The following is a 26,887-nucleotide window of genomic DNA, read 5'->3' as shown; positions in this document are numbered from 1 at the left end:
AGACTATTCTCAGTTTCACATTTGCAACTCTCCATTTTGGCCAGGCCACCAGACATGGTGATACAGAAAGAGCAGACACAAAATAGCGCTGCATTAAAAATGAACATTACTTTTTCATCCTCCTTTGGTCTCCTATATCATAAATCAACTAACAATAATAACAACTGCTCCTTGACCTTCATCAAAATGCATTCTTGAGGAAGACTGTGGACAGGTGCAAAAGCTAGCCCGAAAACTGAAACTGTCACACCTGAATTTAGCAATGAATGCACATTTAGACACATTCTTGCATTCTTTGACAGAGGAAAATCTTAACTTGGAATAGCCAATAATCAAAACAAATCCTCCAACTACACCACTTGGCTTTAGTGACAAACAAATGAAATACGTCACAACAGTACATTCTCCCAAAGTTCCTAAATGGATAATTTAGCCCTGCATATATAAATCCATCAGAGATTTAGAAAACAGTGTTGAGTACAAAAAAAGCACTAACCTCCCTTGATTGTTCACAGCTTGGATAAGGAAGGACAAATTAGATCTGAAGGCAAAATGAGAGAGTTACCAAAAACATTTTGTTTAAAATGTTCAATCAAAATAGACAGTATACATGTTAGTATTTTGGAAAGCCTTAAACATATTGAGGGTCACACAAAGGGAATGTTTAAGAATACCAAACAATCAAAGATGTGCGTGGATGGGATGCATTTTGCTAACATAACAGAAAGTCACAATCCCAACACTTTCCAGAATGGAACACCTGGGGTCAGATTTTTGTCTGCTGGCAGGAATACAGTCAGGAATGGCAAAAACTTAAGAACTTTTTGCAGTAATCTCAAATTTGCAATGCTTTCCCAATCCAAACTTTTTTTTTGTGGCCTTTTCATGAGTTGGGATGAACTTGGGTTGTGATTCTACACACATCTCTTGAGTTTGGGGTCACCATTTTGGCCTCTGAAGGAACCTTGAATTTACTCCCCCTGCCCAAACCCACTTTTTTTGTCTGCTGGTGCGTGTTTTGTATGTCTTATAAAACTCATCTCATTGGAGAGCTCATGACAACTGGGGAAAGTGTGCTGAGGAGTCGGGAACATTTTGATAGGCAAGTGTTAAATGTTTTGTAACTTCAGAGGTCACCATTAGATGCTGTATTGTATTGTCACTACAGTGATTCATCATAGGGCTCTGTTCTGAAAATGCAAGTTGATCATTACATTGACCAGCATTATCTGAGTGTTAAGATGTACTTTTCTTCATTTGGAAAAGTGCACTTATGCATTCAAAACTGAAGAAAACACTCTTGGGATTTCTAGTGTATTGATCCAAGGCGATATAAATGCCCAAGGTCCTTTTAAATTGAAAAAAAAATTCAGCAACTTCCCCTTACAGAAAACAAAAGCAGCCACCTTCTTGTGGACATAAAATAAATGCCATCTGGTTTTTTTTTAGTTTCAATAAGCATTTCCAAGAACTTGTTTTGATAGCGGAGGCTATTGTGAACACTTGGCTGAGTTCCAAAAATATCAGAACCACTTATCTCAGCAGAGGCTTGTGTAGAGAGTGTGACTGACAGTGCTAAGAGGTTGTTAAAGGGTTACCTGACTTCGATGTGATAAGTGAATAAGTGTTTTTACAACAGGGTAACCACCTGGAGATTTAACATTTTTTGAATGACTTTTATGAATGAGTTTTTTCAATATGTGTGTTTGAATGACTGCCATATTAGTTTGTTACTTTATTTTTAAATCATGTCTATTTCAAAGGCATGGCTCCTGAGTTCTGCCCATAGTGAATACAAGGTAAGTAGTGATGGAGGTTATGTGGCAGCATGGGGAGTATGAGTGCGTGGGAAGGGCACGAGGAGTATGAGGGAACTAGAGTTGGGGGGGGGGGGGGGCGGTGTGAGGTTTAGGTTTAGGTGACAGAAGAACAAATGAAGGGAACGGGGCTGCTGACCCTGAGAATCAAGATAAGCCTCTAGCCAGCCCACCTCTGCACCCACTCTCCTCCTGCGCTCCTCCCGCAGTGTATTGCAGCTCACAAAACCTGCCCCCATCCCACCACTTTTCTCAGAGACAGAAGTATGGCTGGAAGAAAGGCCCAGAGGTGGGCTCAGGTTGAAGTTGAGAATGGGCTCGCATTTCCTGAGCCCAAGATGAAAATCAGGGCCCTGGAATCGAATAAAATTTGTGTTCTTGCATAAATCACGTCTAAATAAAGCTGAATGGCATACTCCTGTGCCTATTCAATGCTTGCTCTATCCTCAACTGTTCTGCTCTCTGTCTGTCCATATTCTTTTATCCTCCATGCTCCAAACATATATCATGAATTGTAAAGATATTTGAAAAATACAAAAGGATATGGGAAAAGACTAAGGAAAAACGATTGCACTGCAATTAGCTGAACAGTAACTTATTGTAATGAAGATGTTTCTATGATTCTCTGGATACGCTATACGAAATAGAAGCACGATTACGCCAGTGCTTTCTGTCAAGTACTAAGCACATGATGTCTCTCCTCAGGTGATACTGCTGTTCTTTTTGGCCAAGTTCAAAAGTTAACTTACAACCCTAAGATAAAAAATTGTTACACATACCTTAGGACAGTTTTGTACTGCATAAGACTGTAATAATCCAAAGTTGAAAGGAAAACCTCTTCAGCAACTTCTTTGGCCTATGAATTAACAAAATGGGGTATTAATTTATTACTGTGTGGTGGCAGCCTTCCATCTCTTAAGACGATGGTTTGCGCCATGGTGGTCAAATGTGTTAAGCACAACTTGGTGTGGCTCAGGAGCCATAACTTGGCATGGCAGTCTCTGCTACATTTGCTGCAGAGAAGACAGTGGGCTGTGCAACATCTACTCAAATACACCAAGGTTAATCTATTCAAACTGATTCCTATTTTCTGAACCATGGATAAAGTGTACAGAAATTTACTTGGTCTGTGCACTCTTGCAAGCTGCTCCTTATTTTACTCAATTATTGGAAGTTGCTTTCCATTCAACACAGTGAGAAATATATATTGCCTATGTGAAGCTTTGGCTGGTCAATAAAAAGCAATATAGGTTTTATTTTTCAAAAAGTTGCTCCCACTTCCAAATTGAAGAGCAGAGGGGGAAAAAAAGATATTCCATATATTGCTTCATTACTGTTTAGTTGTCAGCCTTGTTTCACTGGTGGCACTCTCACCTCAGATTCAGTACATTGTGGATTCTAACTTCACTCTAAAGATAAGACCACATAATATCGTCTGACACTTGAATGTAGTACTGAGGGAATCATTGTCAGAGATGCTGTTTTTCTAAAGAGATGTTAAATTGAGGCCCCATCTTGTCTCACAATTTGAAAAGAAGCAGGAGAGCTCTTCGGGTGCCTAGCCACCAATTCCATTCCTCTTTTACATCACTGTCTGGGGCTGTATCTCACTCTTCACAATCTTGGTGTCATATCTGAGCTTTGGCTTCCTTTGCATCACCAAGACTACCTACTTAAATCTTCATAATCGCACACATGACCATTCCTGTCTCAGCCCATCTGCTGCTTCTGTTATCTCCTGACTCAAGTCCTCCAACACTCTCCTACCCACTTCCAATCTTTTTCCTTCTCTTGTACTCTGAGCCCCACCTCTACCTCATCCAAAACTATGCTGCATTAGTCCCAGTATTCTAACTTTCATCTGTCCCTTCACCCGTCAGTCCTGAGCTTTCAGGCCTACAAACAGTCACTTGGTACTACAGACCCTGAGTGTTGCTGAAAAAATACATGATGTGCAAAAGATGAGGCTGAAGCATTTCCTACAATCTTCAGCCAAGGTGGATGATCCATCTCAGCCTCCTCCAGAGGACCCCAGCATCACAGATGCCAGTCTGATTCACTCCATATATCAAGAAACGGCTGAAGGAACAGGAAACAGCAAAGGTGATGGACCCTAACAATAATCTGGCAATAGTACTGAAGGCTTGGGCTCCAGAACTTGCCGCGCCTCTAGCCAAACTGTTCCAGTGCAACTACAACACTGGCATCTACCCGTATATGTGGAAAGTTGCCCAGGTAAGTCCTGTACACAAAAAGCAGGGCAAATCCAACCCAGCCAATTACCGCCCAGTTACTCTCCATCATCAGTAAGGTAATGGAAGAGGTCATCAGGAGTGCTATTAAGCAGCACCTACTTAGCACAAACCTGCTTTCCGACACTCAGTTTGGGTGCCATCAGGGCCATTCAGCTCCTAACCTCATTACAGCCTTGGTTCAAACATGAACAAAAGTGCTGAACTCCCGAGGTGAGATGAGTGTGACTGCCCTTGACATCAAGGCCGCATTTGACAATGTGGCATCAAGGAGCCCTAGCAAAAATGGAGTTAATAAGGCGAAAAACTCTCCGCTGTTTAGAGTCATACCTAGCACGAAGAAAAATGGTTGTGTTTGTTGGAGGTCAGTTATCTCAGCTCCAGGACATCACTGCAAGAGTTCCTCAGGGTAGTGGCCTATGCCCAACCATCTTCAGCTGTTTCACCAATGACCTTCCTTCCAACATAAGGCCAGAAGAAGGGATGCTCACTGATGATTACACAATGTTCAGCATGATTCGTGACTCCTCAGATACTGAAGCAGCCCACTTCCAAATGCAGCAAGACATGAACAATATCCAGGCTTGGGCTGACGAGTGGCAAGTAACATTCGCACCACACAAGTGTCAGGCAAAGACCATCTCAAACGAGAATTTAACCAGCGCCCCTTGACATTCAATGGCATTACCATCACTGAATCCCCCACTATCAACATCCTCGGGGTTACCATCGCCCAGAAACTGAACTGGACTAGCCATATAAATACTGTGACTACAACAGCAGGTCAGAGGCTGGATATCGTGCGACGAGTAACTCACCTCCTCACACGCCAAAGCTTGTCCACCATCTACAAGGAACAACAGTCAGAAGTGTGATGGAATACTCCCTACTTGCCTGGATAAGCGCAGATCCAACAACATTTAAGCTTGACACTGTCCAGGACAAAGCAGCCCACTTGAATGGCACCACATCCACAAACATTCACTCCCTCCACCATCATTGCACAGGAGCAGCTGTGTGTACCATCTACAAGATATACTGCAGAAATTCACCAAAGCTCCTTCAACAGCTTTCCAAACCCATGACCACTACCATCTAGAAGGATTAGTGAGCAGTTAAGTGGAAACACCACCATCCATAAGTTTCCCTACAAGTCACTCACCATCCTGACTTGGAAATATATTGCTGTACCTTCACTGTCACCAGGTCAAAATCCTGGAACCTCTTTCCAAACAGCACTGTGGGTGTACCTACACCACATGCACTGCAGCGGTTTAAGAAGTCATCTCAACACCACCTTTTCAATGGCAGCTAGGGATGGGCAATAAATGCTGGCGCCCACAATGAATGAAATAAAAAGAAAAACTTTTTGTCTTGCACGCATCAGGATGGATGCAAGAGTTAAAAATTTCCAAGGAACTACAAATCTATACTACAAAAGAAAAGGGTTGCTGATTGGTTGGTCAGTTGGCTCTGATTGGTCAAGACATTGCATTCGTTAATGGCACCAGGGAGCTATTGTGTTCCATGCTTTTGTTTATTCAAAAAAAGGTCAGGTGTCTGAGCATATTCCTTTTGCCTGCAGAGGACAGGTCCCTATGTCTGAATATATGTAGCTTCTAGCAAGTATAAGTGAACTACATTGCGAGCTTGATTGATAATCCTAAATTGATCATTGGTGTAATTCTTATCACACTCAAGATTGTTCAGCAGGTGCTACCCAATCACATCCAATGTTAGACATTATGTTCTGAGTTTTTCAAGCACGGGCCAGTTGAGTACACTTAGTACTCTGCCTATTGCGAACAGACTGAGGGACATGCTGTTTGATACCAGTTGTTGGGATGTACGATCCATATGTCTGGCATTGCACTGGCACCAAAATTCATACACCAACTTACTAATCTGTGTGATAGGCACAGCATCTTTGTGGTACATTGGCAGCATTCTGTTAGCGGAAAGTATCACTTATTTTGCCACTGCTTAGTCACAGCATAAAATGGCTAACTTCTGGTGGTGCTCAAATCTTTGAGATACTTTATCCTTCCAGGGTAATGAGGTAGATTGGGTGGTTTTCAGGTCTGAAAGTTGGGACTTGGGCCTACTTGTGAGTATGCGTGATATACAGTGAGCAACAATCTGAACAGGGTAGCCATTATCTTGCAAGATAGCTTTGATTTTTTAAAATATATATATATATTCATGAGATGTTGACGTCGCTGGCTAGGCCAGCATTTTTGCCCATCCCTAATTGCCCTTGAGAAGTAGTGGTGAGCTGCCTTCTTAAACTGCTGCAGTGCACGTGGTGTAGGTACACCCACAGTGCTGCTAAGGAGGGATATCTAGGATTTTGATCCAGCAACAGCGAAGGAATGGCGGTACATTTCAGAGTCAGGATGGTGAGTGCCTTGGAGGGGAACTTGGTGGTCCTTTCATGTGCCTGCTGCCCTTGTCCTACTAGATTGTAGCAGCTGTGGGATTGGAAGGTGCTGTCTAAGGAATCTTAGTGAGTTGTTGCATTGCATCTTGCAGATGGCGCACACTGCTGCCACTGTGCATCTGTGGTGGAGGGAGTGAATGTTTGCAGATGGGGTGCCAATCAAATGGGCAGTTTTGTCCTAAATGGTGTCAAGATTATTAAGTGCTGTTGGAGCTGCACTCATCCAGACACGAGGAGAGCATTCCATCATACTCCTGACCTGTGCCTTGTACATAATGGAAGGCTTTGGGGTGTCAGGGGGTGAGTTATTCACCGCAGGATTCCGAGCCTCTGACTTGTTCTTGTAGCCACAGTATTTATATGGCTAGTCTAGTTCAGTTTCTAGTCAATGGTAATCCCCAGGATGATGATGCACCCTATATCAGCATAATCTTGCATGGTGAGCAGATGGCTCAGGCCCTATTTACGAGATTGCCAATAAGGCCAATCGCAGAATCACATCTAACGTTAGATGCATATTCTGAGTTTTGCAAGCACAGGTTAGTTGAGTATGATCAGTACCCTGCCTATTGCGAACAGCTGAAGGGATATAAAACAGCAGTGGAGCTGTAGGAACACAAACATACGAATTAGGAGCAGCAGTAGGCCATGCGGCCCCTCAAGCCTGCTCCGCCGTTCAATAAGATCATGGCTGATAACATATATTGACCAGTGAATGTAAGCTTGCGGTTGACAGTAGGAGAACACCAATTAGTGCATTTCTCAACTGGCACAGAGGCAAGGGAGATCTTTAGACTGTTCAATTTCAAAAGGTGAATTTGAGTGCAGGATGGAGTGCATTAAGGTGCATAAGGAAATTCTTACATGCAGCTGCAGATTCAAGTATAGCAAATGTATCATCCACGTATCGGAATATGCAAATCGTTATTCATGGAAACTGATGAAAATATTAGTGAGAGCTGGCCCTAGAGGGTAATCAATGGTAACACCATCTATTTGAGCATACATAATTCCATTAAATCTGATTTCAACTGCACAAGGTGCTAAGTTCATAAGTTCAAAGAATACAGATTCAAAACATGACAGTGTGTACAGATTGCCATGAGATAATAAATAAAGGATTTAGGAGCAGGAGTAAGCCTTTCAGCTTCTTGAGCCTGCTCCGCTATTCGATAAGTTCGTGCCTGATCAGAATGTGGTCTCAACTCCACTTTCCTGTCTGACCCAATGACTCTTCACTCCTTGTCTATCAAAGATTTATCTAACTCAGCCTTGAAGAAATTCAATGTCCCAGCCTCCATTGCTTTCTGGGGAAGAGAATACCACAGATTAACGACCTCAGAGAAAAAATTTCTCATCATTAATGATACAGCATAAATCTCAATGGTTTCCTTGAGCACATTAGTGAATACGTTCTCAATATCGAACAAGCACATTGACACGGCATTGCTGTCGATATGCCGGTTGCATAGTCTTTGCAAAATCCTTCACCGTGCATATAGAGTGCTCACTCAGAAATGGTTGCAACAGCCTGTAATGGATAACATAGGGTATAATGGGACGTTACTTTTGTGTGTCGTGGTCACCCTGTAGATATGTGGACATAGTGAACAATGAGGGTGAATCCTATCACATGCACCATCAAGCAACTCATTACTCTTAGAGAAGTATAAAAAGCACTTTGGTAACTTGCTTTTGAGCAGGGCTGTGCGGTCATGCATGCAGCGGGTCCGTTGGACACAAATTTGTATCTGTCATTAACACCATTAAGCCTACCACACAAATGAGTAATGTGGTTTATGAATTTGAGTGCCAGTGCAATGCCAAGTGTGTAGGCCATGGTGTATCATATAAAACAGCACATCCCTTCAATTATTCGCAATAGGCATTTTTTATTCATTTATGGGATGTGGGTTTTGTTGGCTGGGCCAGCATTTATTGACCATTCCTAATTGCCCTTGAGAAGATGGTGGTGAGCTGCCTTCTTGAAGTGCTTCAGTCCATGTGGTGTAGATGCACCCACAGTGCTGTTAGGAAGGGAGTTCCAGGATTTTGACCCAGCGACACTGAAGGAACAGCGAAATATTTACAAGTCAGGATGGTGACTTTTGGGGGGGGGGGGGGTACTTCCAGATGGTGCTGTCCCCATCTATCTGCTGCCCTTGTCCTTCTACATGGTAGTGGTCATGGGTTTGGAAGGTGCTGTTAAGGAGTCTTGGTGAATTCCTGCAGTGCATCTTGTAGATGGTACACACTGCTGCTGCCATACATTGGTGGTGGAGGGAGTGAATGTTTGTGGATGTGATGCCAATCAAGCGGGCTGCTTTGTCCTGGACAGTGTCAAGCTTCTTAAGTGCTGTGGGAACTGCACTCATCCAGGAAAGTGGGGAGTATTCCATCACAATCCTGACTTGTGCCTTGTAGATGATGGACTGGCTTTGGGGAGACAGGAGGTAGGTTACTTGTCACACAATTCCTAGCCTCGGACTTACTCTTGTAGCCACAGTATTTATATGGCTAGTCTAGTTCGGTTTCTAGGCAATGGTAACACCCAGGATGTTGATAGTGGGGGATTCAGTGATGGTAATACCATTGAAAATCAAGGAGCGATGGTTGGATTCTCTCTTGTTGGAGATGGTCATTGCCCGACACTTGTGTGGCATGAATGGCCACTTGTCAGCCCAAGCCTGGATATTGTCCAGGTCTTGCTGCATTTCATACTGCTTCAGTATGAGGAGTCACGAATAGTGAACATCGTGCAATCATCAGCGAACATCCCCACTTCTGACCTTATGATGGAAGGAAGATCATTGATGATGCAGCTGAAGATGGTTGGGCCAAGGACACTACGATGAGGAACTCCTGCAGTGATGTCCTGGAGCTGAGATGACTGACCTCCAACAACCACAGGCATCTTCCTTTGTGCTAGGTATGACTCCAAACCTGTGGAGAGTTTTCCTCCTGATTCTCATCGACTCCAGTTTTGCTAAGGCTCCTTGATGCCACTCTCAGTCAAATGTGGCCTTGGTGTCAAGGGCAGCCACTCTCACCTCACCTCTTGAGTTCAGCTCTTTTGTCCATGTTTCAACCAGGGCTGTAATGAGGTCAGGAGCTGAATGGCCCTGGTGGAACCCAAACTGGGCGTCAGTGAGCAAGTTATTGCTAAGCAAGTGCCACTTGATAGCATTGTTGATGACCCCTTCCATTACTTTACTGATGATGGAGAGTAGACTGATGGGGCAGTAATTGGCTGGGTTGGATTTGTCCTTATTTTTGCGTACAGGACATACCTGGGCAATTTTGCACATAGCCGGGTAGATGCCAGTATTGTAGCTGTACAGGAACAGCTTGGCTAAAGGCACAGCAAGTTCTGGAGCACAAGTCTTCAGTACTATCGCTGGAATATTGTCAGGGCCCATGGCCTTTGCTGTATCCACTGCCTTCAGCCGCTTCTTAATATCGCATGGAGTGAATCGAATTGGCTGAACTCTGGCATCCGAAGGAGGCCAAGATGGATCATCCACTCGGCATTTCTGGCTGAAGATTGTAGCAAATGCTGCAGCCTTATCTTCTGCATTGATGCGCTAGGCTCTTCCATCATTGAGGATGGGGATATCTGTGGAGCCTCCTCCTCCAGTGAGTTGTTTAATTGTCCACCCCCATTATCGACTGGATGTGGCAGGACTGCAGAGCTTAGATCTGATCTATTGGTTGTGAGGTTGTTTATCCCTATCTATCACTTGCTGTTTATGCTGTTTGGCATGCAAGTTGTCCTCCCCTCCTCGTTATAGCTTCACAAGGTTGACATCTCATTTTTAGTATGCCTGGTGCTGCTCTTGGCAGGCCCTCCTGCACTCTTCATTGTCATACTGACCATATGCAACTAACCTGTGCTTGCAAAACTCAGAACATAATGTCTAACGTTAGGTGTGATTCCACGATTGGGCAACATTTGCTGAACAATCCCAACTGTGCTAAGAATTTAACAACCAATTTAAGATTAGCAATCAGGCTCACAATGTCGTTTGCTAGAAGCTACAAATATTCATATGCAGGAACTTGTCCTCTGCAGGCAAAACAGATAAACAGATGTACACCTGTTTAAATAAACAAAAGCATGGGGGACAATAGCTCCCCGGTGCATTTGCATGGCAACACCTTCACCAACCAAAGCCGAGGTAAGAGCCCATGGGATCCAATGCAATTTGGCCAATTGGATCCAGAGTTGGCCGAGTGGTAGAATGCAGGTGGCGATGGTCATGGGGTGTTTTTATTACTGGATGCCTGTATCCAGTGGGGTTCCACAGGGATCGGTGTTGGGTCTCTTGCTGTTTGTGGTATATATAAATGATTTAGACTTGAACGTATGAGTGTTGATCAGTAAGTTTGCGGATGACACGAAAATTGGTGGGGTGGTAAATAGTGAGGAGGATAGCCTTAGGTTACAGGAGGATATAGACAGGCTGGTCAGATGGGCTGATCAGTGGCAAATGGAATTTAATCCGGAAAAGTGTGAGGTGATGCACTTGGACAGGACAAACAAGGCACGGGAATACATAATGAATGATAGGACCCTGGGAAGTACCGAGGATCAGAGGGACCTTAGTGTGCAGGTTCACCGGTCCCTTAAGGCAGCGGGACAGGTAGATAAGGTGGTTAAGACGGCATATGGGATACTTGCCTTTATTGGCTGAGGCATAGAATATAAGAGCAGGGAGGTTATGCTAGAACTGTACAAAATGCTGGTTAGGCCACAGCTAGAATATTGCATACAGTTATGGAATCCGCATTATTGGAAGGATGCGATTGCACTAGAGAGTGCAGAGCAGATTTACAAGGATGTTGCCTGGGCTGGAGAGTTTTAGTTATGAGAAGAGATTGGATAGACTGGGGTTATTTTCTTTGGAGCAGAGGAGATTGAGTGGGGACATGATTGAAGTGCATAAAATTATGAGGGGCATAGATGAGTAGACAGGAAGTAACTTTTCCCCTTGATGGAAGATCAATAGCCAGGGGGAATAGATATAAAGTAAGGGACAGGAGATTTAGAGGGAGTTTGAGGAAATGTTTTTTCACCCAGAGGATGGTGGGAATCTGGAACTCACGGCCCGAAAGGGTGGTAAGGGCAGAAACTTTCACAACATTTAAGAAGTATTTGGACTTGCACTTGCGATGCCATGGCATACAAGGCTACGGGCCTAGTGCTGGAAATGGGATTAGAATAGTAAGGTACTTGTTTGACCAGTGCAGACTCGATGGGCAGAAGGGCCTTTTTCTGTGCTGTAGACCTCTATGACTCTATAACCAATCAGCATCCCTTTTCCCATGCAGTATAAATTGCTGCTCCCTTTGAAATTTGGCATTCTTGTCATTCTTGATGAGTACAAGATGAAAAGCTTTGACAGCATGTCTCTTTTTTCCAAAATGCTCAATTTCTGACCAACAATGGCATTAGGCTCAGCAATTTTTCAAATTTAAAATTCTTATCCTTGCTTTCAAATCTCTTCATGGCCTCGTCCATCCCTATCTCTGTATCATCCTCCAGCCCTACATTCTTCAGGATTTGGAACTCCCTCCCAAACCTCAATTCCTTCAAGATTCCTTAAAACCTACTTCTTCCTGTTCTAATATCTCCTTATGTGGTGTGGTGCCAAATTTTGTTTAATAACGCTTCGCTGAAGAACCTTCAAATGGTTTGCAACCTTAAATGTACTATATAAATGCAAGCTCTTCTGGTTCTGGTCAATATTTATCCCTCAACCAACATCACTAAGCGCATTATCTGGTCATGTTTCTCATTGCTGCTTGCAGAATCTTGCTGTGCACAAATTTCTCCCTGCATTACAACAGTGACTACTTGAGAACAACTTCATGCGCTGCGATGCGCTTTGGGACATCCTGGAGCAAAGAAAAATGCTATACAATTCAAGTTCTTTCTTTTCCAATAGTTTCTATAACTATGTCTAAGTAGATGGAAATAAAGGTTTCCATTATTTGAATCAAGGATGAGAGACCATAGATTCAAGATTAAAAATAGATTAAAACTTGACTCAAATGAGACTTAAATGACAGATGAGACCTCTTCACAGAGTATTATGAAATTGTGAAAGTTACTTCAAGGGTTAGTATTGAAGCAGAAGTAAGTGGAATGAGGGGTCATGCCATCTCAGACTGTTTTCGCCAATATTTCTACATTTTTCACAATATTGAGCTGAAAATTCATAAAATACAAATGGAACAAGAATATTCCCCCATGCATTACAAGTTGTCAGTCATTTAATTTCCATATTATCCCACCTTCATCCATTTGGAGGATGTTGCCAAGATTCAAGCGTTTTGCCAGGGTATGATGATTTAACTTCTAACTTAATTAGTCATGCTTGCTACAGGCTACAACACCAAAATAAGCATAAACCTCTGTTTAACAGTTAAAATTCAATCTTACAAAAGGCACTTACAATTTTTATGCTGGAAGTTTCTACGTAGCATCGGATGCTAGCCAGCACTGCTTCTACTACAGCAACATAAATCTGTGGCAACACCCTATGAAATAAAGATCATTCAGAAACTTACTCACTGATTCATGATGCAGCCCAGAACAGTGTTTGCCAATATATTATCCACCAGCCACATGTAGCTAACTAAGAATACATATGTGGTGAATGACATTTCTGATTAGTAAGTTAAAATTAAGTAATAGGCACTGGATATTGGGATGTGATATCAATATTCACAAATTCATGGACTATCCATGGTACTTCAATCTTTTTCTGGGTGTTTCTGGTAAAATGCCAAGAGGAAAGCCAGAGCGAGGGACTGATTTTTGATTGCTGTGTGTACCTTACTTCCTTACCTACTTAACTGAATGGTGGCAGACGTTTGTGAAGTAAATATGTATGCAACACCCCTCCCCTTCCCTTTCAGCAATCCAAAAGTGACTGTTCCCTCTGCTCTGCTACCCTGCCCTGCCCTTTCAATCACCCCGAACACCCATCTCCCCTTCCCAAGTACAAGAAAAGCAGAAGATGCTCTCTCTGCCTCCCCCTTCCCACCTTCCAGGGCATTGGGATATGATGCATCGGGAACTCTTCAAACATCCACAAGTACCACAGCGATTTGCATGTACTTCTTTCAATTTAGTGTACAATATTTGGTGCCCTTGATGCATTCCCCTCTATGGAATAGTTGGGTAACTACTTTGCAAAACACCTCCTTTTCGTCTGTAAGCATTTTTTTTTATATTCGTTCATGAGCCAGCATTTATTTATTGTTGAGGGGGCATTTAAGAGTCAACCATTGGGTCTGGAGTCACATGTGGGCCAGGGTGGGTAAGGACAGCGGGTTTCCTTCCCTAAAGGACTTTAGTGAACCAGATGAGGTTTTACGACAATTGACAATAGTTTCATGGTCATCATTAGACTTTTAATTCCAGATTTTTATTGAATTCAAATTTCACCATCTGCCGTGGTGGGATTCCAACCTCGGTCCCCAGAGCATTACCCTGGATCTCTGGATTACTAGTCCAAAGGCACTGCCTGCCACATGACTTCTGGTCTCCTGTCATTTTAATTCCCTGCCCCAAGCTTACTTTGACCTTTCTGTCATTTCTGTTCCAATGAAGCTCAACCTAAGTTCGAAGAATAGCACATCATCTTTCTATCAGGTACATTACAGCCTTCCAGACTCAACATCGAGTTCAACAATTTCAGATCATAATTCTGTTGTGTACATTTAAAACTCCCCTACTGTACACTCCTGAGGGGTAATTTTAAACTTCTGGTGATAAAATAAAGCTGTTGATATCAGATCTGCCGCTCGTTAAAAACCTAGCTGAATTTCTTTTCCATCAATTGGACGATCTGGTGTCACTCGTTTTGCACTACTGCAAACTAATACTTGTTTTACATTATGCAATACTTGCTGGCACCTGGCTGATCGTCATCTTGAGTCACAGTATTTACACTCTCAGTAGAAGTTAAAATTTCCACCCTCCTGGTCTTTGCACGAACAGATATTAGTTCAGGCTAAACAAACATTTTTTTTTAATCATTCTTCATTATCAAAAATACCATACTAATTTTCCACAGTAACAAACCATTTTTTATTCTTGATTTAAAAAGGTCTGAATGAAATGCTACTTGGGTACTGAGCAGGCGAACAAAAAATGAGCAACTACTTCAAATTCATTATACCAGAAGAAGCCTTTTATGTTCAATGTGCAAAACTGTTAGCAGTCTGATGGGAAAGCCATTACCAATAATAGCTGCATGTCCTTCCTGCAGGGTAACCCTCCACACACTGAGGATTATTCAATTCAACTTTGCCCATATAGGACTCAGTTGACCAATAATAAGTATTAAAAAGCAACAATGACATAATATTCTCGACAAGTCTATTTAAATTTGCCATCAATATGCAACATCTCTGTGGCAAAAAACTTGCATGTTAGCATTGACCAAATGGACTCAGCTAAAGATACAAAAAGACGACAGGCACTGCAACCCTGGTTTCCAACTTAAAACCAAACATTTTTAAACCCTGTTCCTATCTATTGATTGTTTTACAGTAATCCTGGGATTTACATCTTTATTTAAAAAAGGGTTGACAACCATTACAAGTGATGTTGGTCCAAGTTCATTATTTCTGTTTTATTTCAAAAGTTGGCATAGAAAGTCAAGAGTAAAACTTACAACAATTCATTCTTTTTCTGCTGATTGTTGTCTTTGCCTGCAAGAATTAAAATAGGCATTCATTTCACTTCTGAATATCTTTAGAAATAAGAAATTAATTGGTTATTCAAGTATTAACTTACCCATGTAAGGTACGTGAGAATTTCCAAAAAAATATGTCCGTGAGCATGCCAAAGGTCCTCTGGGGGATGTACACTGCACAACCTGGAGGGTATTATGTTATATTATTTCATGTAACCTTTGCAATTTGGAATGAAACAAGCAACAAGCAATTCTGCATATTTTCAGACAAAAGTAAAATATAATTTAAGATTCAGAATTAACAATGTACAGAGCAGCACATTAAAGAAGCAATACGCTAGGCCACAGAGCAGTAGGGTGCAAGCTTGTGTTCAGTATTTCCCACATATTGGCCAGAATTTTTACCTTGATGGGCAGGCGAGCAGCCAAACTCTGCTGGCAAAATGGGGCCCACAGCCATTTTGAGTGGGTGGGCCAATTGAGGCTTGCCCAGCGGCCTGCCCAACAGGATGCGCATGTGCGGGGGGTGGAGGGATTCCCCATCTGTCAAAGTGCTGTCTCAGGGAGATTACTGACAGTGTCAAAAACATAAAAAATAGAAAAATTAACATGTTCCCCTCATGTGACAATGAGGAAATGTTAATAAAAAGGGCATAAACTTTATTAAAGTTTTTAAAAATGGACATGAAACCTCATCCCACCAGTGGATGAGGTTTCATGTATTATAAGAAGCCCACTAGGGCTCCTGGCCTGCCCGCCAGCCTTAAGGTTGGACGTGCAGGGTCTTTAATTATCTTAACAATTTCTGTCAATGGCCATTGACAGGTCAGCGGACAGAGAGCTGATTTCACCATCCGCCCACCTTCCTCAATATTTAAATGGACCAGGATGACGTCGGAAGTTCCTCCCGACATCACCCCAAGTCATTTTCCCGTGAGCGAGCGGGCCCCGCCCCCAAAACGCCGACGGGAAAATTCTGCCCAATGTGTTTTGGCACAATTCCCAGAATATCTTGATTGGACAAACAAATTAAATCATCAAATCGGTGTGACAAAATAAAACTTGCTGTTATTACACTCAAACTCTTTGAAGAATTACTGACAATGTTCTCAGCATTGAAACTGAAACACCAACACCAGCATGTCACTTAAGTCTGTTGACAGCGATACAGCTATTATTTAATCTTAGTGCGAGACTTTACATTCCTTGGGGGGGTGTAAAATAGCGCGCGATATTTCGGTCAGCGGGCATGCACTAAAGTCGGCAGTGTGCCCGCCAACAATTAAGAGCCCTATTCACAGAATCTCAGTGCAGAATAGGCCCCTTGAGTCTGCACCAACACGTGAGAAACACCTGACCTACATACCTAATCCCATTTACCAGCACTTGGCCCATAGCCTTGAATGTTATGACGTGCCAAGGTACTTTTTAAAGGATGTGAGGCAACCCACCTCCACCACCCTCCCAGGCAGCACATTCCAGACCGTCACCACCCTCTGGGTAAAAAAGCTTTTCCTCACATCCCCAATAAACCTCCTGCCCCTCACCTTGAACTTATGCCCCCTAGTGACTGATCTTTCAACTAAGGGGAACAGCTGCTCCCTATCCACCCTGTCCATGCCCCTCATAATCTTGTACACCTCAATCAGGTCGACCTTCAGTCTTTTCTGCTCCAATGAAAACAACCCAAGCCTATCCAACCTCTCTTCATAACTTAAATGTTTCATCTCAGGCAACATCCTGGTGAATCTCCTCTGCACCCCCTCCAGTGCAATCACATCCTTCCTATAGTGTGACGACCAGAACTACACACAGTACTCCAGCTGTGGCCTCACCAAGGTTCTATACAACTCCCTACTTTTGTAATCTATGCCTCGATTGATAAAGGCAAGTGTCCCATATGCCTTTTTCACCACCCCACTAACATGCCCCGCCGCCTTCAAAGATCTATGGACACACACGCCAAGGTCTCTTTGTTCCTCAGAACTTCCTAGTGTCATGCCGTTCATTGAATACTTCCTTGTCAAATTACTCCTTCCAAAGTGTATCACCTCACATTTTTAGGGTTAAATTCCATCTGCCACTTATCTGCCCATTTGTCTATCCCGTCTATATCTTCCTGTAGCCCAAGACACTCAACCTCACTGTTAACCACCCAGCCAATCTTTGTGTCATCCACAAACTTACTAATCCTACCCCCCACATAGTCATCTATGTCGTTTATATAAATGACAAATAATAGGGGACCCAGCAAAGATCCCTGTGGTACGCCACTGGACACTGCCTTCCAGTCACTAAAGCATTCCTCTGTCAGCACCTTCTGTCTCCTACAACTAAGCCAATTTTGAATCCACTTTATCAAATTACCCTGTACTCCATGTGCATTTGCCTTCTTTGTAAGTCTCCCATTTGGAACCTTGTCAAATCCATATTTGGCTTTGCTGAAATCCATATAAACTACATCAACTGCACTACCCTCACTAAAATGCTCCCCCGCCACAACCTCAGCCACCTGTCCAGCTATTGAGGCCCTTATCAATTAAAAGCAATTTTTCACTGCCCGGCGGCCTTTGTATTTTTTATGAAACATCATCCACGGGCAGGATGAGGTTTCCAGCATTAATTTTTTAAAAAGAAAAAATTTTTTAGACATCATTTTTAATACGTTCCTGTTCATGTGACTGAGTCATACGTGGGTACATGTTTCTCTCATTTTTAAAATCTTTATTTCTGTTTCCAAAAATCTTCAGTTCCCTGAGGGAGCTCCCTGCCTTCAGGGAGCTTTCAGTGCGCGCTCCCCCACGCATGTGCTGACTTCTGCACTCACACTTCTCTCACTCTCACCCCGGCAGTGTTGAGGCTCTCGGCGCGCGTCTCACACTGGCTGGCCACTAATTGGCCAGCCGGCATGAAATTGCGCTCAGGGGCCAATCACAGGCAGTGGACTGTCTCCCAGCTGCACCCAGGCCCGCCCGATGGCCAGAAAATCCTGCCCTTAAAAGATAGGGGTACAGATAACTACTTTGTACAAGATAACATTTATTAGTAAATCAAGCAACAATATTGGGCACCCTGTACACCATGGGGAAAAACAAACTTCCTCAGTACACAAAAATACAACAACTACCATTTATTATGCTTTAATGCTTAAATTCAAATTATCGTATTTCAACTCAGCAATTCAGGCATCCAACAAAAGTTTGGCTTCAAATTGTTCTGGAATGTAACTATTTATCAAATCATTGGCTACTGTTCTGGCTATACAATGGGAAGGACTAAAATACCTTATTTCTGGACTATGAGTTTGAAAGTGTCCATTTGTTGGTAAGTCAAAACATCAGTCATATCCAAGATCATTATAACTGACAAAAACTGACTTTTGTCACCATAGTTACTGTGGTCAGAATCTTCGGCTCGGAGAGCAGGCGCACACCGGAGTCGGCTGCGTGCTTGCTGAACTGTCAAAGGCCTATTAAGGTCATTTAAAAACTAATTAAACCACTTAACGTAGCTGCCCATCCAACCTTAAGGTTGGCAGGCAGGCGAAGAGCCCAGGCAGCCTTCACCTTTTTCATGAAACTTCATCCACAGGCGGGATGAGGTTTCATGAATGATTTACAATTGAAATAAAGATTTTCATTAAAATTCGTAGACAGGTCCCAACTCATGTGACACTTTCACACGAGGGGGCATGTCCTAAATTATTTTCTTTTTATTTAAATAATTAAAATTTTTGAAACTCAAACTGATCTCCCTGAGGCAACTCTGTGCCTCAGGGAGATTTCTGCACTCTTTCACACCCCGACTCAGCCTACTCCCCCCCACCCGCACAGGGAGTGTGCCTGCCCACATAAAATGGCAGCGCGCCCACTCCATTCCCCCAATGGGGAGAGAATTCTCCCCTATGAGTATTGACATAATCTTAAGATTATTTGCATGCAGTTATTATGGCTGCCCCTTCATCCTTTCTGTTGGATGGTTAAAATGTTTGCTGCTTTCTAATCCTCTTAGAAATGAATGTGACATTGTCCCTATCCTTAACAGTCCAATATCGAAACTTGAACATCATCATGAAGTTATGCAGTTTAAAATGAACAACACAATTTTTCCATAGTCATATTGCAAAATTTTATTACTCTATCTCCTGTATCTACTCCACCAAAAACGTTTTGATGTAAGCTACAGCATATCCTGTTTAACCCAGCTGATCAATACTAAGACATAGATGTAATGTGGTATCCCATAGAACCAAAAGCTAACCATTTGGTCAAAGTTAAGTTTTAGGCTTGACTCACACATGAGATCACCCTCATTTCGCCTGTCGGAATGAAAAAAACAACCTGGCCCCTTTTGTCTTCATAATTCAAACATAGTCCTAGGTGCAAACATGCATCTTACTCAAGGTATTGCGTAAAGTTACTTGAATGCAGACCAATTAACAATTGTACCAATCAGGAATAGTTTTATTACATTCTAGATAGCATTAAAAAATAAACATATTTTGCAACCTTAAACTTAACCTTTCTGTGGGATGAGAAATCCAAATCAGCACATTTGTGGAATAACTTTTGTATTGCATCCTATTTATATTTACCAGAAAATTAGCCACAGCTGCAGTAAAAACCAGCAAGCATACCTGACTGTGAACATGAAATGGGAAAAATGAGTTACAATACCATATGTCTAGCTGTGCCTCCTCTGTTGTTTGTGTTTTTAACAAGGTGACCCTCAGATGGAAAAGTAAAGCTGTATGAGTTTAAGTTTTCTTTTGTTGAGTGACAACCAAAAAGAACAAAAGGCTGCCGATCAGTGCTGAATAAGGGTAGAAAAAACAAAAGTAAAACCATCTTGAACATTTGTAGCCTACTTTCATTGAAGAAAGACTTAAATATATATAGTACTTTTTGTAACCACTGGACATCCCAAAGCACTTAAGCATTTTTCGGCCAATAAAGGACTTTTTTTGAAGTGTACTCACTTTTGTAATGTGGGCAGCTAGTATGCACATAGCAGATTCCCACAAAGAATAATGTGATAATGAACAGATAACTTCTATTTTTTGTGATGTTGATTAAAGGATAAATATTGGCCAGGACACCAGGGATAACTCCCCCTGCTTTTCTTGGATGTTATACATTCATCCAACCAGGCAGATGGGGCCTCAGTTTAACATCTCTTCCGAAAGATAGCACCTCCGACAGTGCAGTGCTTCTTCAGTATGGCATTGCAGTGTAAGCTTTGATTTTTGGACAAAAGCCTTGAACCCAAAACCTTCTGGGCAAAATTTAATGGAGCATGGTGGAAAGGATTTGATTGCTAGGGTGCTGGGAGAATCGAATGGGAGGCTACGTGTCCAATCCCTGGTGGGAGGAAAATTGTCCTGCATTTAGTGGGGAGGCGAGAAGGGCCCAAGGCAAAAATCCCACCTGTTGGCAGCAGGAAAGCAATTAGATTTGTTAACAAGCTACTTAAACCAAATTGCCCCTGAGCCCACCAGGGGTTTATGGGGAATCAGGAATTTCACTGAACTTGCATAGGTCTCCCATGCCTTCTAAGGCTGCCCAGGTTTGCTTGTAGCACCATTGGGAGGGGGTTTGAGTCTCTCATTCATAGGCACCCAGTGAAGGACCAGGCATTGGGACACTGGGGAGAAAAGGCGCTGGAAGCCACCCCATCCTTGTATCCAACCCCCCTCACCCTATATTTCTGATGACGCACCCCCCCCTCCCCCCCACTTCCCGTGAACCTTCATTTCTCCCCACTAACCTCTCCAAGGATCCAGTGATGATCCCAGTTAAAGGCCACTGTGCATTACCAGCAGCAGCAACAGCAGGTCCACCAGGAGCGGATGATGAACAAATGACAGCCTCTGACTGGAAAGTTTCCATCCCACTGGGGACTTGATCGCGTGCAAAGCCTGGTGTTGTCCAGACAAGTGTCTGAATGCATTTGAAATCGCACTGGGCCTCCCAGGGAGAAGAGACGTGGGATCCCCTGCAATTCTCCAAACAGTGCGCAGGACACCCATTGCACAAATTAAATTCTGCCCCGTGACTCAGAAGCGAGAAACATTCTTGTTTCAATAAATAATAACAGATATTGTAGGTCTAAAAATTGGGACAACATTTGGTTGAAGTGTTTGAACTGAGTGATATGTTGTGCTTGTGAGATGGGGTGGGCAAGGGCAAAAGATAAGTCAATATTTCTAATCCTCCTTAAAATAAATCTATTTCCTGATTTCATTCAAGTGCGAACATAATTTTGCCTCTAAATTCCTATATTCAGAGAACGGTTTAAATGCTCATATAACTGAATTAATTTCTGTACATGGATACATGAGCAGTAGAAAATACTTAGGGGAAATGCTTGAATGTTGTCTAAATTTTCAGTCCTACAGGAATCACCTGGGTATCTGTTATCATTTATTTACAGGAGTGACTTTTGTACTTTTACTAAATGGCTACATCAAACACCACAAGCTAAAATTGCATACATTTTAGAATTCAGTCTACAACAACAAAAATAACCCCTTGACTGCCTCTGTATGAAGTATACATTCTTCATGTTCCAAACCTTTCGTCCTTCGAGAGTTTTTACTTAACTCTAAATTTAGAGAATTATACCAGCTTTGTCCATTCAGAACTGAAGCAAATTGGGCAAAAAACCCTCATGGTGATTTTCATACTTTGTTAGACTTTGAACCAATTCCATGTCCTACTTTATCACAAATGTTATTCCTATCCTTCCAAAATGCATTCTCCCTTTTACTGCCCAATGGACGTCCAGCAAAGCACAAACTGATTACTTAACAGGAATCAATAGTTAGACGACTGGCCTCATGAAAGCTAAATTAATTACCCATTCATTTAAAAACTACAAAAGCACTCAGTTTATCAAATACTGACAGAGAAATTTGTGACGAAAACCTATTTCAAAATTTTGAGACAAGAGTTAATCTAGGTACAACATAGAATCATTGAAATAGATAGCACCAGCTCCCCCCACAACCAGAGATTTTTTAATCTGTGGCAGAGTTTGACAAATTGATTTATTTAACCGCTTGTCACAATTTTGTTCCTGAACTAAATTCTATTGAGAAAGTTTATAATCTTTACCCTTATTCAAGCAGAATAGTACCAGCAGCAGGTGCACTTGCCACACTCTTCAATTAAACAGTAAAGGAATTATACAATCAACAATGGAAATAAATCACTAACTACTCCCATTCCTGTAGCTACGCAACCAAATTTCATTGTCATAACCTGTTAACTGAGGGCTTTTATTGACGTTATAAAATATTCAATCAAAATGGTCCTAAAAACAATTTAACCAGCTTACTTTTGCTTTAAAAATAGTTTTCTTTCATGCAGTGGCACCATCAATTAAAAATGAGCTAATCTAATAAAGTAAAAGGGTACCTATACATAGAGCCCAAAATCAAAAAAAAACTAACAAGTTAAAGTCTTCAGATACTGTGTAAGAAATTGTTTTGCATTCACATGTACCTTTTCTCTGTTATTTGACTGGTTATCAACCCATGGCTGAAGTAAGTTCGAAAAGGCTGAAAAAGAAAATAAAATGTCATTTTTGGAAGAGGAACCAAACTGCCTTAAAATGCTCAATACATTTAACAGATTTTGTTGCGTTAAGTCTAAGGCCTGAATTTTCAGCTTGGCGTGCGAGTGCGATCGGCGGGACCAGAAGCAGATGTGAAATCGTTGCCGCCCGCAATCGTCTTCCAAAGTCAATTTCACACTGGCTGGCCAATTAACTGCCAGCAAAGTGAAACGTGTAATGAGAGAAGCTCAACGCTGCCAGCGAGGGCAGGAAGGCGGCGGGCACCAGGAACAGCAAGGGTGCAAACGGGGGATTTAAATGCAGCTCCCTGAAAGCTGGAAGTCTGCACTCAGAGTCTCAGGGAGCTGGTATTGAATTCAAAATTTTTTGGTGACCATTCCTGATTTAGAGTGCTGCTCCTGTGTCCAGGGTGGCATCTTTGCCAGCAGCCCTTCCCAAGTGTGACAGGAATGCCTGGATACAATCTGCCCCCTGTTTTTTGGATGAGTGCCTTAGGGTCTTGCTGGAGGCAGTAACTGACTGTCATGACATCCTGCTGCCAAGGGACGCCATCTCACATGAGCAAGAAGGCCTGGACGGAGGAGGCAGGCCTGGTCAGCAGCCATGACGTAGTTCGCAGAGTCTGGATCCAATGTCGGAAAAGGATCACCTTCTGCACTCTACCAGGGCGAGGGCTAATTCCAGTTGGACAGTTGGAACCTACGGTAGATGTCTTTGTGAGTGGAAACACATGTTGGTGCTCAGGGTTGTGAAATACAGAGCGCAATGTAGCACATAATCATGTGCCTTGATCTACAAGTTGCTCAGCAGGAATTCACCAAGGGTCCTTCAACAGCCCCTTCCAAACCCATGACCATTACTTTCTAGAAGGATAAGGGCAGCAGATAGGTGGGAACACCATCACCTGGATATTCCCCCTCCAAGTTACTCACCATCCTGACTTGGAAATATATCTCTTTTCCTTGACTGTCGCTTAGTCAAAATCCTAGAACTCCCTTCCTAACAGCACTGTGGGTATACCTATGCCATGTGGATTACTGTGGTTCAAGGTAGCAGCTCACCACCACCTTCTCAAGGGCAACCATGGATGGGCAATAAATGCTGGCCCATCCAGCGAAGCCCACATCCAATGAATGAATTTTTTAAAAAGACATGGTTGGCATGTATGTCAGTGTGATGTGCAATGATGTGATGGTCAACTGTACTTTGGGAGGGTGGGGAAGGCTTGTTGAGGGGGACAAATTATGCACTTTTTCCTTTACCGGAGAAAAGAAATCACAATGTGGTGGAGTGAAGACGAGTGGGTGGGGGCTATCCCTAACCCTCTTATCCTCAGTCAGACAGAGGAGCAGAGATTCGAAATGGCCTGTGAACATGAAACCAGGTCCACAGGTCACAGAGAGGCAGGGGTGTTGGATGAGGGCAAGATTCCAATGGACAGAGAAGAGATTGGCGTAGGGTATGATATGTAAGTAAGGGGCGCACAAGGAGACAGGCGACTACGCGGGAGTGAGACAGAGACTGAGTGAGTGGCGAATTAGGTTCACATGGGAATTCGGTGCACAGGGGAAAGAGGTGTGGTATACATAGGAATTATTGTAATTTAATTACTCCCTTAATTAATTTAACTTAATAACTTAAGTAACAATGGCAGGACAGGTGGTATGTTGCAGCTATGCAATGTGGATTATTTGGACGCCAAGGCGATCCAGGACAAACACAGCTGCAGCAAGTGTAAGCAGCTAGAGGAATTCCGGATTGGGATTAATGATCTGGAAGGCGAACTGCAGACACTGCACAACATAAGGGAGGAGGAGAAATGCCTGGACACTTTGTTCCAGAAGACGGTCAGGCCTCTTAGAATAGGGTTGTCTGTTTTGGGCAGCAGAGAGTCAGGGCAATGTGACCGTCAGTGAGGCAGGTAAAGGGATCGAACAGACAGTAGTGGAGGAGCCTCAGACTTTGCAATTGTCAAACAGGTCTGAAGTGCTCACAACCTGTGTGGACAAAAGCAAGGTCTGCAAGGTGGATGAGCAGGCTGGCCATGGTACCATGGTACAGGAGGCCATCCAAGCAGGGGGAAACAAACAGGAATGTAGGAGGAGACAGTATAATGAGGGGATTCACACTGTTCTCTGCAGCAAAGAGCAGAAGTCTAGAAATCTGTGTCACCTGCCCAGTGCCAGGTTTCGGGACATCTGCTGAACCATCAGAGAGTTCTCAAGAACTTGCTGCATCTGCATACTAGTCTCTTGTGATTCATGCACTCGGATACCCAGATCCCTTTGCAACTCAAGAGCTCTGCAATCTCTCACCATTTACATAATATGCTTCATTTTTTATTCATCCTGCCAAAATTGACAACCTCACATTTTCCCATATTAGACTCCATTTGCTAGATCTCACCAAACCTATCTTTATCCTTTTGTGGCCTCCTTATGTTCTATTCGCAACTTATTATCTTACCTATCTTTGTGGCATCAGCAAAGTTAGCAACAATACCATCAGTCCCTTCATCCAAAACATTTATAAAAATTATTAAGAGTTGAGGTCCCAGCATGGATCCCTGTGGCACACCACTCATCACATCCTACCAACCAGAAAATGAGCCATTTATGCCCACTGTTTCCTGTTAGTTAGCCAATCTTCTATCCAAACCAATGTTACCCCACACACCATGAGCTTTAATTTTCTGCAATAAACTTTCATGAGGGAGCTTATCAAATGCCTTATAGACTCACAGAAGTTTACAGCACAGAAAAAGGCTATTCAGCCCATCGTGTCTGTGCCGGTCAACAAAGATCTGACTACACTAATCCCATTTCCCAGCGCTTGGCCCATAGCCCTAGAGGCTATGGCAATGCAAGTGAATAGCTAAATAATTAAACGTTACAAAGTTCCTGACTCAATCACCCTTTCAGAAAGTGAGTTCCGGACTCCCACCACCCTATGGGTGAAAAAATTTCTCAACTCCCCTCTTAGCCTTCTACTTATTAGCTTAAGTCTATGCCTCCTGGTTATTAACCCCCGCACTAATGAAAATAGTGCCTTCCCACACACCCTATCTATGCCCTCATAATCTTATACACACCTATCAGGTCCCCTCTCAACCTTGGCTGCTAAGGAAAACAACCCCAGCCTATCCGATCATTCCTCATAGCTCAGACCCTCACCAGCATCCTGGTAAATCTCCTTTGCACCCTCTCCAGTGCAATCACATCCTTCCTATAATGTGGTGACCACAACTGCATGCAGTACTCCAGTTGTGGCCTAACCAATGTTTCATACAGTTCTAGCATAACCTCTCTGCACTTGTATTCTATGCCTCAGCTAATAAAGGCAAGTATCCAATATGCCTTCTTAAAAACCTTATATACCTGCCCTGCTACCTTCAGGAATCTGTGGATAGGTCCCTCTGATCTGCAGTACTTGCCAGGGCCCTACTATTCAGTGTGATCCCTTGCCTTGTTAGCCCTCCCCAAGTGCATGACCTTACATTTCCCGAGTTGTATTCCATTTGCCATTGCTCTGCCCACCTGACCAGTCCATTGATATCCTCGCAGTTTACAACTATCCTCCTCATTATTTACCTCCTTACCAATTTTCATGTCATCCGGGGACTCTTGATCATACCCCTTACACTTAAGTCCAAATCATTTACGTATACCACAAACAGCAAGGGCCCCAGCACCGAGCCCTGCGGAACCCCACTGGAAACAGACTTCCAGTCACAGAAACATCCCTCTACCATCACCCTCTGCTTCCTGCCTCTCAGCCAACTTTGGATCCAACGTGCCACTTTGCTTTGGATCCCATGGGCTCTTACGTTGTTGACCAGTCTACAGCAAGGGACCTTATCAAAAGTATTGCTAAAGTCCATGTAGATCACATAAAATGCATTACCCTCATCAGGACCTCTGATATCTCTTTCCTTGCCTCCCTCAGCAGCTTGGGATACATCTCAATTGGGCCTACGGATTTATCCACTTTTAAGGCCGCTAAACCCGCTAGTACCTCCTCTCTCTGTTAATTTCCTCTAATTTCACAGTCCTCCACCCTGATGTCTATACCTGAGACATCCTTTTCCAT

General features: G+C 43.0%; 1 protein-coding gene across 3 annotated transcripts in view; it reads right to left on the bottom strand.

Moving 5' to 3' along the window:
• The window catches only part of dnaaf9 (dynein axonemal assembly factor 9), a 237,916-nt gene that overhangs the window by 147,195 nt on the left and 63,834 nt on the right, over nucleotides 1-26,887 (bottom strand). For all 3 annotated transcript variants that reach the window (XM_041190151.1, XM_041190158.1, XM_041190167.1), the window contains 7 exons: nucleotides 22,726-22,781; nucleotides 19,897-20,032; nucleotides 15,322-15,403; nucleotides 15,200-15,236; nucleotides 12,968-13,052; nucleotides 2,597-2,673; nucleotides 497-541 (listed from right to left, as the gene is read on the bottom strand). In XM_041190151.1, the coding sequence (XP_041046085.1) occupies nucleotides 497-541; nucleotides 2,597-2,673; nucleotides 12,968-13,052; nucleotides 15,200-15,236; nucleotides 15,322-15,403; nucleotides 19,897-20,032; nucleotides 22,726-22,781 (518 nt within the window). The remainder of the gene's footprint in view (nucleotides 1-496; nucleotides 542-2,596; nucleotides 2,674-12,967; nucleotides 13,053-15,199; nucleotides 15,237-15,321; nucleotides 15,404-19,896; nucleotides 20,033-22,725; nucleotides 22,782-26,887) is intronic.

Source organism: Carcharodon carcharias, chromosome 1 (genome assembly GCF_017639515.1).
Source record: "Carcharodon carcharias isolate sCarCar2 chromosome 1, sCarCar2.pri, whole genome shotgun sequence".
Classification (NCBI taxonomy): domain Eukaryota; kingdom Metazoa; phylum Chordata; class Chondrichthyes; order Lamniformes; family Lamnidae; genus Carcharodon; species Carcharodon carcharias.
Note: the sequence above shows the minus strand (reverse complement) of the source record. Positions and strands in the feature narration are given on the sequence as shown.